The 13,747-nt window shown below is 35.9% G+C and overlaps 2 protein-coding genes across 7 annotated transcripts in view; one reads left to right on the forward strand and one right to left on the reverse strand.

Annotated features, from left to right (window-relative positions):
* Window positions 1-229: 229 nt before the first annotated feature.
* Window positions 230-13,747, reverse strand: part of LOC139976881 (uncharacterized) — a 139,234-nt gene continuing 125,716 nt past the window's right edge. For 3 of the 5 annotated variants that reach the window (XM_071985752.1, XM_071985753.1, XM_071985754.1), the window contains exons 2-11: window positions 12,065-12,148; window positions 8,747-9,061; window positions 6,870-7,211; window positions 6,001-6,141; window positions 4,672-4,706; window positions 4,519-4,570; window positions 1,975-4,130; window positions 1,379-1,548; window positions 1,143-1,228; window positions 230-798 (exon numbers count right to left, since the gene is read on the reverse strand). In XM_071985752.1, coding sequence (XP_071841853.1) covers window positions 698-798; window positions 1,143-1,228; window positions 1,379-1,548; window positions 1,975-4,130; window positions 4,519-4,570; window positions 4,672-4,706; window positions 6,001-6,141; window positions 6,870-7,211; window positions 8,747-9,061; window positions 12,065-12,134 — 3,468 coding nt within the window. In that variant the 5' untranslated portion in view covers window positions 12,135-12,148 and the 3' untranslated portion in view covers window positions 230-697. Of the gene's footprint in view, window positions 799-1,142; window positions 1,229-1,378; window positions 1,549-1,974; window positions 4,131-4,518; window positions 4,571-4,671; window positions 4,707-6,000; window positions 6,142-6,869; window positions 7,212-8,746; window positions 9,062-12,064; window positions 12,149-13,300; window positions 13,347-13,747 lie in introns of all 5 variants that reach the window. The other 2 variants (XM_071985750.1, XM_071985751.1) reach the window with 1 other exon arrangement.
* Window positions 13,344-13,747, forward strand: part of LOC139976893 (uncharacterized) — a 121,814-nt gene continuing 121,410 nt past the window's right edge. For both annotated transcript variants that reach the window (XM_071985772.1, XM_071985771.1), the window contains exon 1: window positions 13,344-13,704. In XM_071985772.1, coding sequence (XP_071841873.1) covers window positions 13,650-13,704 — 55 coding nt within the window. In that variant the 5' untranslated portion in view covers window positions 13,344-13,649. The remainder of the gene's footprint in view (window positions 13,705-13,747) is intronic.

Raw genomic sequence — 13,747 nt, forward strand, 5'->3', positions numbered from 1 at the left:
TTAAGTATAATACCTTGGTAATATGTGATTATTGTTGAAATATATTATGACTGACATATCAGTTCAGGGACCAAACAGAAACTAACCTACAGAATCCTGGATATGAGTCCGCCCCCTGGACCCCGCCTGGGCTTTTTCCCTGGACCTGCCCTTAGTCGGGCCTCTGGACCCTACTCGATGTAGGCTTTGCACCAAGGCGCTCGCAGAGGCATTCAATGTTATCCATGATCAGTCATTTACACCCCCCCCCCACTTTCAATTAGGATTGACACCCCTGCTTATATTAATGAAACCATTGATGTCTCTAATATCTTAACAGTCATCAGCTAGAGTTAAAAAAAAGGATCCATGATGATTGATTTCCTTTTAACCTTTCATATCAGAAGGTTTCAGATATAATACGAAGGATCCACCAACAACATATAAAGTTCATTAAAGTTTGACCTTTGGAGTTTTTCCTGTTCACAGAGTAATTCGAGTCGGTTGACCTAAAATGACCTCTGCATAAACATATGTGCATTGTGCTCACTGCAATGAATCCACATTCGTAGTAGGAAATTCATGAAACATTCGCTTGTGAAGTCCCATGATCGGTTGATTTCGAACAACTGTAGCAACGCTCACGAAGACTTACAAACTCCGGTATTTGGGAAATTCGTTTTGATTACATTAAATGACACATAAAAACTGATTACATTTACAAGTCTTTTGGAAACAATTCCTTTTCCCATTTTCCTTTCTTTGGGTTGAATTTTGGTACCCTCATAGTAGCAGGCGATGTCTTCTTACAGTGATATACTAAGAAAAGTAGATAAGAGAGAAGCGGCAAAAGTTAATAAACCGAATGTAAGGATTCTTGTGATACAAAATATAAACTGCATGAAAAAAGAACGTAGAGAAGGCCTGTTATTAGAAGCTTATGAACAGGTCCATACATGAATGCACTTTATCATGAACCGAAAAATAACTTAATTTAATAGAGAGATGGGTTAGTATAAATTTTAAAAGTTAGTGGGAAACATTTTACGAAAATTGAAAAAAAACGCACAAAATGAACCAACTGCCAATGTACACACAATATTGATTCTTTATCTGGTTATTGTATGTTATCCAAAACAAATCGTATTCAGAATATTACTCACTTTTCATGTCCAATCCCTTCAAAGCTGATTCCACTGTCTGCTTGGCTTCTTCATTTAATCTGTCCGGTACCGAACATTTTACGAACCTTTATTAAAGATGATAAAGAAATAAATATAAAATATTTAATATATATCTATATATAAAGAAATAAAGTCATAATTTATCAACATAACGAACGATCACACTAATCACCATTAAAAGATGATTACAACGAGGTATTATCAAACATTCTTACTGTAGGGTTTCTGGACATTTTCGATTAGTAAGGCTGGTGATGATTGATACGAATTGGTCTTCATTGATGTTCATTTCAATAAATATCAGGAATTTTAATGAGAGCAGTGTTACGTCTTTTATGAAGTCAATAGCACACTCTCCTCTAAGTGTCATTCGTCTCAGTCTTACCTGTTGGAAGACAAAAAAATAAAAGGACGTTAAAGTTAAGAACGTCATATATTTCCATGTTGAATAACCCAAAGAACAAAACAAATTCAACAATAACCACTGATCGAGGCATATCAGATCATTAGGTGTCTTTTTAGTTAATTGAAATGGATTTTAATTAAAACAAATGATCAATCAAATTACGATACCGTATATGATTTCAGGATGTTATATTTGTTTTATACATGTATCAGCTAATATAAAAACGATATAAAGAGCTCACATTTTGTAGAGTAATATGTTGTTTTGATATAATAATTATGGTGGGCAATCAGCCGGTACATAAAACCAGCTTAGGAATAATTTGTTGTCAAGTTGAACATAAGATTCGAAGATTAAATAAACCACATTTATTTTAATTAAATTTACAGAGTTACCACTACTTACATCGGAAGCATTGCAAGCATCGCAGAAATCTGTTAAAGCAACTCTGTGGTGTTTCCTGTTAAGATGCTGTATGTTAATGTTCATATTGTCACCCGGTCGATTACCCGCTTTATTGTTCATGTCGTTGATAATTGCCTGCTTCTTCTCAAAATTACTTATTTCATAAATACAGTCGATCAAATTGTTCCACATTTTCTGTTCATTCAAGAGAGATTGTACTGCGTTATCCAATCTAGCATGATTCATGCCGAACATAAACTGTAATAATCTAACCGTTGCATCGTCAGTACTCTTTTTTATAAATTCATCCATCCACACCCACTCTTTATCCTCTTCTGGCACAAACTGAGCAGCTAGAAATTCCTGAAAGAATTCATGATAAAACATGATTCCAGCATAGGACGAAAAAGCCAGCTCTTCTAATTGACTTCCTCCGCTTCCTACCTTCTTTGAATATTTGAGCAAACCTACGGCTAAGGCAAGTTGGGTATCTTCGTTACCAAGTGTACTGTTCCAATACTCGCGTTTACCCAATGAAAGCCTCATTTTGTTCTCAAATGCTATTTTACCAAGTCTGTATTCGAGTGTCTTAATATCTTTTTGAATGGACTGGTTCTCAACTTTCTGCACGTATCGGGATTCCAAACAGGTTATCACTAATCTTATTATTGTTGTCAGTTTGTTAACATTCACTTCTTTATATTTCCCTGTTGGTTCTAACATTCTGCATGTAATTATATGAATAATCATAATCAGCAAAAGGGGTGTTTTAGAAAAATTCTGAGAAATTTCGTTTAATTCCATACATTCAGTAACGTTTTTTGAAAGTATTTCTAAAGTATCATAGGCTTCCGGTTTCTGCCCTTGGTTTCGTGGAACAGTGTTATCTTTCTGCTCTGATTCTTCTTGCCTTATGTCGTGATGAGCAGCGGGAATTAACTTTTTTGTTACATCATCCGACACCTCGTTTGCTATAATGTTTCTTTCATTTGCTTCGTTGTTGGCATCATCTGTAAAACGTTTATTCGAGTCTATCTTCTCGTCATTTAACTCTTTGTTTTGAAGTTTTTCCACATCAACAGTTTGGGTTCCCTCTTTTGTGTCGTTTTCTTTCTCTTCCGTGGTTTGCTTATTTTCTTTGGTAACCTCATTTATGTTTTTATCATTCTTCTCCATATTCATCGGATTTTCATACTTAACACTTTCGGCATTGCTACATCCTCCCTCTGTCACCGGCCGGCTGTCATTATTTGTCGTTTTTGTTACAATCATCTCTTGGTTGTTTGAATCCGATTTGGTTTTTTGTGTTGCGTATAACTTAGATTCTTTCATATTTGATTCTGAGATCAAAGGTATTTGGGGTATTGATCGTGATTTAAAATAATATGTGCAGGTTTTGTGAATGTACTCATTGACTTGAGAATTACGGAAACCATTCATTTTTACCTTTGAATACGGTAGGGCAAATGAGGCTTGCATGTTATCAACTTCCCGAGACGTTACCCACACCTTGATCTTTTTAAACTTAAAAGTGTTTATTTTATTAATGAGTAAATTTCCGACCGTCAGATTATCATCATTTTCACCCTCCTCTTGAAGGAGATTGACACGTTCTTCATTATCGTTAGTAGGACTCTCAGGAGATGTATTGGTACTAATCGTAGACATCGATAGCTCATCAAGCCCATCTAAGAGTACTTGAAACTCAAAATTCATAAATATTTTAACAATATCGTCTAAGGTCAAATCAATTCCAGCAGGCATCATTTCTTTGACAAGTTCAGAAAGAATCATGGAGGGATTAACCTCTTTAAGGTGAATATATATTAGTATAGGTTCACTGATTTTATGCTTTTTGTCAGTTTTCGTTGGTTTCATCTTTGATACCCAATCGCTAACCAGGTGCTGAGTGTAGGTTGTCTTCCCGTAACCTAAATCTGCTATAATGAAGACCCGATTACTATCGAAATTAAACTCCGGTGAAGACAGGAAGTCGCTATCCTTATGACTGACGACACCGTTCACGTTAGTAACAGTGCACTGGCATGTAGTGTAAAGGGCTTGTATCGGTATTGGTTCACCCCACGGTAGCGGCTTGATGAAGCAAAATTTCTCGTAGTACTTCATAAGCCCCTCCACTAAAGTATTTCTCATCTCTAAAGAAAACAATAAAACTATCAATGACTGCCAAGATTATACAACGTTATGACATTATAGAAAGGAAAGGTGTCAATGAGCAAGATATTTATATTTTGCATTAAAATAGCAATCTCCTTTATTCATTTTTATGTATCTATGAATCTCCTTTTTGCAATAGTAGGCTACAGCAGCAAACTGGTCTTTCTCCTTTTCCAGTTTTGAAGATCGAATACGATGTTTTTGTTTTAAGCTTATTCACACATGTTACTGAATGTGTACACTTTACTAAAGTTGTACCTCAAAATATAGAATTGTGTTTTATTATATCAATAAATTATTACAGCAGTTGTGTCAAGTATTCTTGCTTTGGAATCATAATGTTGAAGATGAAAAATTAAATCGTACCTTCGGGTGATTTTTTCTTCGGTTTTGGTTTCGTATTTTTGGTCTGCATTTCCTGATATAAGAACAGATATGAAATGTATTGAAACGAATGGATAAACAGGACCACATCGTGGAAAAATAGATGAAGGTATAAATATATAACGTCCTTCTTACCATATTTTGACCCGAAGTTGTCTCTTGAGTCGTATCTAAATCAACGAAAACAAAAGTAATAAATATCTGATCGGTTCATTTTTTTGTGTTTTGATATATCAATGTCGATTATTAATACACATATTTTTTGTAATGCAGCTTTGTAAAATTCGTTATTTGGTATGATTATATAAGGGGTTAATGAACGGTCTGCCAATCGGCTATGGCAGCATAATACATGAACGACGGTATAATGCATGTGATGCACGAGTCCGTAGGTCGTGTGTATCAACAAATAGCGTTACACCTTCGTTCATTCATACAACACGCTCAATAAACATCAATTTTCATCTCAAAATGTTGCAATTTTGTCAACTTTAAAGAAAAAATAACCAACAATGTGTCCAAACGGTGCAAAAAAAGTTTTCTGCTTTTATAATAGTTAACAGTCTCAAAGCAACTTATATTCATAAGTAAAATAAAAAGAATACAGAAATAGGCTATAGTTTATGTAATACGCTGAACACCACCACGCTATACAATGAAGTCAGCCTGGATCTGACCCAAGTATACTATACATGTAGTTACCATAGCAACAAGATATAATGCTGTATCAGGACAGGAGTACAGTGCACTAACAAGGTCACTATATCTACGTTCTGAATACACTAAACTGTTTGAACTGGCACTGGCGGCACGAGAAATCCAAAGAAAGGGTGGCAAGTTTGGGGGTGGCAACGAACAGTTTGGGGGGGATATGAAATTACAAAAAGAGTACCTGAATAAAGTGCAGATCACGAGTACATTTAGGGTCTAGGGCACACGTCTTACCTACCCGATCCTCCATCCCACGCTTCATCAGTTTCGATAAGCGCTATGATCTAGATGGAATAGCGCTATATAAATATTAATTGTTATGTTATGTTATGTTATGTTATGATAATTAAAATTATGAATATTTGCCATTTACAATGACTAGCTGAGCAATCTTTGATTTTCTTTGTGATAACAATTGTATACATTTACTACCTGCGAGTGCATGACCCTGAGAAGCTATAGCACTATTAGATAGTTCCTGTTCGCCCTTGTACTGTAGAGATTAGGGAGCGCAAAAGTACGTATAAAAGTATGCCTGACATATTCTACTATTCATGAGATAAATATCATCTGTTGTAACACAAACTAACATCGTTCTTTTCTTCTATGTGTAAATTGTGTTGCATGGAAGTTTGCCAAAATACTACCTGCTCCATGTTTGGGAGTTGCAGCGATAATGGTTCCCTATGTTCTTGGTATGGTCGGAATATTTAACGTTATTATATCAATTCAAAACACCATACTTATCCTTACCTCGTCTGCTGTACAAACGGCAAGCAATGAAAAAGGCGCATAGTACAGGAAAGAAGACTATAATTCCAATAACGACGATGAGCCAGGCACGCCCTTTAGGGCTACTCGTGGGTTCAATCGAAGGAAGCTCTTTGCAAGCTTCTGAAACGACATAATCAAGACAACGAAGATCGTACACGTCAGGTTACACAATCTTGCAAGTATAATGGTTACGCGAGAGAAATTAAATAAAGACATATATGAGAGCTACGTCTTTCCTGTGTTATTGGCCACAATTGCGTTGTTATCATAAACACGCTTTACATACCTACTACTTTGTACGCTGTCGAAATTACAATAATCATTGGCCTATTTCCCATAATACTTGACAGAAGACAAGTAAATACCCAAGGTTCTATTGTTATAGAATAATTTGCTATTTGCAAAATAGTTAATTTATAGGTTTGATTATCCAAAGAAAAGACCTATAATTTTAGTTTTGCTTACGGTATACGTTTTGCCCTAGTTGTGGATATATAGTAATACAAAAGCGTGGGTTGTATTTTATTACTGGCACAGAATTCTTCCTAATCTGTTCCAGTTTATAGCCACTAAATACCATTAAGACATAACTATGCATAAAGCTATGCATTATGTGCATATCCTTTCGTTATGAATGTTCTACAATGTCCGTCTGGTATGTTCCAAATGTGTAATTCAGTTACACTGTACAAAAATAAATCTTAATGAAGTTTTGTAATATACATATTACTTACGTAAACTCAACGGACAAATTATAAACTGCCAAAGATAAGCATGGGATGGTTCAATAAACAGCAATACATTACTCATACCATCACGAATTTGCCAGTCAGTATATATCACCATACCTGTATTTATCCTAACAGTGCTGGAGTAAGTATCAAGAAGAGAAGCAAAAGGAAAATCTGACAAGGAAGCGATGCATCTGAAAATAGCATCTGCTCCACAATCAGGTGTTGTGTATTCAATGGTTTTCGCAGTGTACCATCTGTCACCCATTTCTTTATGAGTTTGCTCTTCTTTAGTGAAGCTCACTCCAGACTGGTTAGTTACAATCCAGTCTACGTCCATCATTGGTCGAGAGCCCTTCACGTGGCATGTCAGTGATCCAGAGGTGGTAACATTCAGTTGACAGCCAGTACAGGTCGAACCACAGGCGTCAATCAGTGGACACGGAGGATCGGGTCGAACTGTTTAGAAAGATTATTGATATAAATGCCAGCATTGTATATAAATGAAGACCAAACTTGCAGCACATTTTAATAAATTAGTGAATGAAGGAAATGAGCCTGTGATAATCAGTTACTCTATGTAATATATTTATAAGAATAAAGAACATTTTAAAAGTATTTTCGATACCATATGGTACGAAGAACAGCTTTATTCAAGCAAATAAAATGGACATCATGTAGATTTCTCCATAGAATAAATACTACAACTAACCTAATTAATTTAATTATGACAATTGGTTCGATACACATTGATGTGCCCAGAATCCCCGTAGGAATTGTTAACTTTATTCTAAGAGGATGCATCATACTAAGAGAGATGATTGTGGTAGCATACTCAAGGGTGATCAATAAAACCAAAACTGTAAAGGGGATATCCAACGGGAATATCGCAACAGATACAACTTAATCAAATATTTGTAAAGGAGAGCCGGAGTTGCTTATGAAATCTCTATCGCGACCGAGGACACGTTCCCAAAACGCTACCCCCCCCCCCACAAACAAACCTTTTCAAGACCCCTTTATAGGAATCTGAACTATCACCCACGGAGTGAGAGAAGCATAATTCCTCCTTTTGGATGTATTGATATGATTGAAAATAACCAGCAGACGCCATGAAAAGTCTACAACTTCCAATTGCAGGGTACGCAATCGGATATACTTCATAGATGTAGACAGCTGTTATTAAAATCTAAAATTTGGAATAAAACCCCCGAAAACGGCGTAAATACTCCATGTAACCTGGACCTGGTTACAAGTACCAAAAAAGGAGCAACCAACTGAAGCCGGTCGTCTTAAACGAAAGATAAATTCTCTCCCGAGATGTAACGAAAAGATACGTCAAAAGGAGTCCCGTAATCAACAGAGAAAGCCCAAGTGTGCTATATCTAGGCGTCTAGAGCAGCCAAATCAAAGATCAAATCACCCAGGGCAAAGCCATGGTTGACCTTGGGTGAATATGGACCCCAATTATAGCCCATTTGGTTGCTATGCCTCACACTCCTCCACAGCCCCAGTAAAAAAAAATACATATTCAAGTATTGACGATTTATCGGTTAATTCTCGCACTCTAAACCGGTTACCTATTTGAACATTAAACTAAAAACTGAGGCCGCCCAAATGTCCAAATTATCTGCACTGATGTTCGTCTAAGTGTGCCTTTTGGTACAAATATCCTTCCTTCTTTGGGGGAGGGGCAAACATGATTGATAAGCTATAAAAAACATTGACATTTTTATCTGAAGTGCCCTGGTGACACCATTCATTCCGCTAGTGTCTGAAACGGTTACAAAACATAACAATACTTAAAAAATCTATATTTTTGACACGCAAAATGTTATTATGAGGATGTGGTCTTCGCCTAAAATTTCAGAGTTTTGGAACAATTTTGATAACAATCATCAGAACCAAGCCATCAGAACAACCACAAATCGAAACTCTCCAACAACGTTACTAATAATACTGTTATAATTACGTGGTACAGTATTTATGCTTACTGTATACGTTCAGGTCTGTAGTCGTCGTATCAAAATCGAATTCTTTGAAGTAAACTCTCACGGAATATTTTCCTTCGTGCTTAAGTTGTGTGTTGTTTATTTTCAACGCATTTTCGTTGGTAAACTCATACTCCCCTTGTTGGTATTCCTGTCCTCCGTAGGTACCATCTTCGAGTGTCAGTATCGGAAAGCTACTCGTATCTCTACCTTTAAACCAGTATATATCACGTGGTTCAGCGCTAGCGTTACAGGCAATGACATACGGCTTGCCTAATTCTGCAAAGTGCTGGTTTCTACAGCTAATGCTTTGGGATTCTGTAGTTACAAAACAAAGGATTAAATTATAATAATTATCTGTATCTGTTATAAACCTTAACTTGTGTATCTAGAAGTAGTTCAATTAGGTCTTATTCAAAACATGTGATTATTACCAAGATAGTGCTTCATTCATCAACTCATTACTAAATCAATGTTAAGGAAATATCAACTTGAGACAGCCGTGCAACCGTTCTGGTGAAAATAATTCCCAACCCAATAAATCAATTACGGGAACTGATAGGTATGGAGAGTTAATAATAAAGAATATATAAGTCATATTAAAGAATGTTGAAGACATTGATGATTGCATCAGTTCTTGAATGAGAATGAATATGCAGCTGTATTTAATAATGTTAGTATTTATTTCAAGACACGTTGAGACATGATACTAAATTCATATCAAATTGTTTTAATATCTTATTTTTCTAATATGGTATTGTATATAAATAGTCATACTGGTGTTCTTGCCATACATAACACTGCTACAACTAGATACATAAACGTGTTATACTCCTCTTTGCCCAAATAAACCAAACTCATTATCAGTGACTTAATTTTAAAATAGTTGATTTGATGTCCTGTAATGAAAATAATAATAATAATAGTTAGTTTTATGTAGCGCAAAAACCAACAAAAGTTGCTCAATGCGCTTTACTTATAATGACAAAACAAAAATATCTCATAACAAAGTGAAACCAAAAAGAAAACCCCTCCCAGCGGTCACTTGCCTGTAAATACATTACATATTCATCATAAGGATAGTTTGCAAGCTAATAATCCTGTCTGAAGTTGATACTGCAGGAGAGCAGTGCAAATCTAAGCAGAGTTAGTTTTTACATGGTTTGATGACTGGGAATCGTGTGACAAAAATACTACAACGACGTTAGAATGACAGAGGGACATTGTTTGTTGTTGGTTATTTATCTTGGATGATCACTCCAACATCAAAGAGCAGAATTTTCAATTGCAATGTTTTAAACGGATGAGATCCATTTGATATTCTGTCATTTGGACCTCTGCTGACCCCAAATGACCTTTGACGCCCACCCAAAGTAATAGAGTTCTTGTACCAATTATATGAATGATACGTGCCAAATATGAGCAATATGATGTAACCTATCTTGGAATACCGTGTTTACAAGGTTTGTTTTATAAGGCTTTACGGAGTGTGACCTTTGACCTCTTCCGAAAATAATAAGGTTCTTGTATTTATGATCGGAAACCATGCACATGCAATCAATGAAAGTCAATCAAACTTTCTGTATGGAGGCATTGTATTTACGAGTTTTTCACATTTTGCCCTCTGCTAACCCTAAATGACTTTTGACATCCACCCAACAATAGCGTTTTTTCTACTAATTATTGGAAAGCCACATGCCAATATGAGAACTGCAGAATTGATCTATCTTGAGATGTGTTTTACGTGTTTACAAGGTAGGGCAGTCACACACACACGCACATGTTTGTATTACATTCAGACCGAAGACCCCATTGTATTTTCCATAGTTCAAATCCACGTACCCTTACCTTAACAATACCCCATACAATAGAATTCTTCCGAGGACGTGGTGATTCTTTAGAAATCACAACCGAGGACCTGGAATTCTTTTGTTCAAGTTCTCGGTCAGAATACCAAACAATCGCACGAACACACACACACAAACTTTAATGCATAGATCGCTAACGGGAAGTAACCAAAAACGGGTACATGCATGTATATTAATGAGGTCAAATATAGCATGTATCTATACACTCACTTGTATTATCCAAGTATATCTATAAAGCTGATTTTAGAGATATCTAAGAATTGATGTTCACTGATAAATATTCTTGATGTGCGCACAAAAATCAACACGGTTGATTACATGAATGTAGTGTGAGAAACCTAATATGCCAAGGATGAAAATAAAGTACTTGTCTTGTGTTTAAAATCCATTTCTTGCAATTTGATGAACATTAATTACATAAAATTGGAGACGTCATGAAAATGTGTTTATTTTGTATAAACATTAACATACCAGTATGAACAAACTTGTACACTAAGCCCGCCTACTCATTGATATTATGAGAAGAGAACCAAGATATATAAGGCACATCCACCCATCATGGGGCATATATCTACCAAGTATGACATTGATTCAACCTGTGGTGTATCGAGGTTACAATCTATTTAAGGCCAACCCATGCATACATATTAATGACACAAAACTGTTGCTGCAGAGAACATGTACAAATTATGTGGTTATATCACCATACCAAGTATAATATGGTTACAGAGATATTGACATTTTAAAAGAACTAAAGTAAGTCCCGCCCACTCGTTAATATTCATGAGACCTAAAAACAATAGGGCACATTTACTCATCATAAGGGTCTTTCTATCATGTATGACATAGATTCAGTTTGTGTTTACAAGCTAACCGTCATCTACACACACATGAGCAGGTCAGGCGCGTAGCCAAGGGGGGAGGCGAAGGTGGCAGCCCCCCCCCCTTGAGCATATTTGTTATTTTTATTTTTAATATTTTAATGATATCGCAAGTATTTTCAAAAGAGAAAATGCTAAGATGCAACGTACAAGGCCTGGGAAGTGCCATTTCCAGTAATCTGGGAGGCATTTTCAGCCAAAATTTTCTTGTGCGCTTCGCGCGAACCATTGTGGCGCTACGCTTAGATAGTTTGCATTGCCGAATCTACAGTTTCGCCCCTCCCTTGGCAAATTCCTGGCTACGCGCCTGGCTGCGGTTACTGAGACTTCGGCATCGTTTTTAAGGGAGTATTAGGATGGCCACTTTTTCTTGATTTTATGTATTGAAACAACCACGGTCGTTACTTTTCAAGTTTTACCTTTTTTTTTTTTTTAATTCATAATTTGTTGTTGTTAAACCCTATAGCGCACATCTTCCACAACCTGATATGTATATCTGTAACATTTAAATATTGCGAGCTATCTGATAAAATCGTCTCAATATCAATTTCATTTCAATTTGAATTCAGTACCTCCTTCCCCAACAGCTGACATTAAAAGTAAACCGAAGATAACAACCGCTTTCACCCGCTTTTCAGTCATCGTGAATAGAGTATCTAAAAGAGAGGAAAAAAAGTTAAATATTTCAATTTAGTATCAATGAAGCGAGTATTTAACTTAATGCAGTGCAGAGAACACACACCCTTTTTCTGCACAGAAAACGCATTTTTCTTCATAATATCCTTCCAGTTTATTTTCAGTTAAAGGAACGTTCTTTAAAATTCTACAAAGGTATATCGTAAAACGTTGCTAACCATAAATACCTCCTCCATAAGAACCGCAATATTACATACAAATCAAGTCAGGTAGTAAATAACGCAGTAAAATTTTCAATTCATATTGAACATATACAATATTTTCCACTTCTCTACCCGCGAGCAACGCTGAATTTTCTTGATAGCAGAATTGCTATGCAAGGCAATAATGAACATTTATTCGGATAATGCCGTTAGTTCTTTTTATATTTAGCCTTTTGTAAAAGTAAGTGGGCCTGACGTTTTGATTCTAGCAGATCTTTCCGTTACTCTATAGCCTTTCCAGCAGAGCCTGTCATATCAATGGGCCTAAGCTCCCTATCAAGCGTATATACCCTTCTCGCTCTCTTCCGATCTAGGCGTCCAAAATTTAAGAAAAATAGACAAGTGTGACAGATCTTGATAATTTACATAATGTATTTAATTAGGTTACTCGTTATTGCCTCTACATATCACATGAATTCCTTGTTACATGATTACATTATACATCAGAACAAAGCTCAGCACTGTACACATATTTCTGCAATCTTCTGGGATTATAACGTCAACTTATTTTCCCTGCCTTATTGATAAGTTTTCTTAGCCTGTTGGGTCCCGGCACTTTAATTATATATATGAACCAAGCCTGCTTCTTTGATGTACAAGTAGCTATACACACTAATTGTTATCCAACCAATATATGTATATGAATCGATGCGTTTGCGATATGAAAAGTTAATCAAATTTTCTGGATTGTAACCTTGAGTGACCAGCATCCAATATTTTCTATAAACGAATAAAAATTGTAATTGACGTTCCCAATACAACTAGAGACGGCTGATGTCAGAATGTAGGTAGTTGCGAGGTACTTCCTGGTTAGGCAAATTCAATGCATACGAAATTTTGTTCCGAAAATAGCTGAAATTAAACTACAATCACACATTAATATTAATTTAAATGAAATCATCAACTTACAACAACGCAGAATCAAGTTGTGTTCTTCTGTTACACCTAGCATAGGCTGGAAGTAATCACACAAAAGCGTTAGAGCTTGCAAATGTCAGCAACAGGTACACTGTTGATTCAGTTCTACGTTATACAGACTTAATCATTGTTACACCCAATGTATGAAATGAAAGTGAAATATAGTTAAACATAAACAGTTACAATATACAAGTAAGATGACCAAAGATAGTTACAATGTAGTAACGAACGTTCGCGGATATAGCTGCATCAACCACATAGACCTGAGGATCAAGAACAACTGGAAAATATATCTTCTACAATTCAGTGTGCTGTGTTACAATCCAAAGATCTAGAGACTATGGCATTACTCAATATGACTTACTGGAAGGATATTCTGAGCATAATTTTTAAAGGTACGGAAACATCTTGGATTTCTTTTCATTGTTTCGAGCAAGA

Source organism: Apostichopus japonicus, chromosome 12, assembly GCF_037975245.1.
Source record: "Apostichopus japonicus isolate 1M-3 chromosome 12, ASM3797524v1, whole genome shotgun sequence".
NCBI lineage: Eukaryota > Metazoa > Echinodermata > Holothuroidea > Aspidochirotida > Stichopodidae > Apostichopus > Apostichopus japonicus.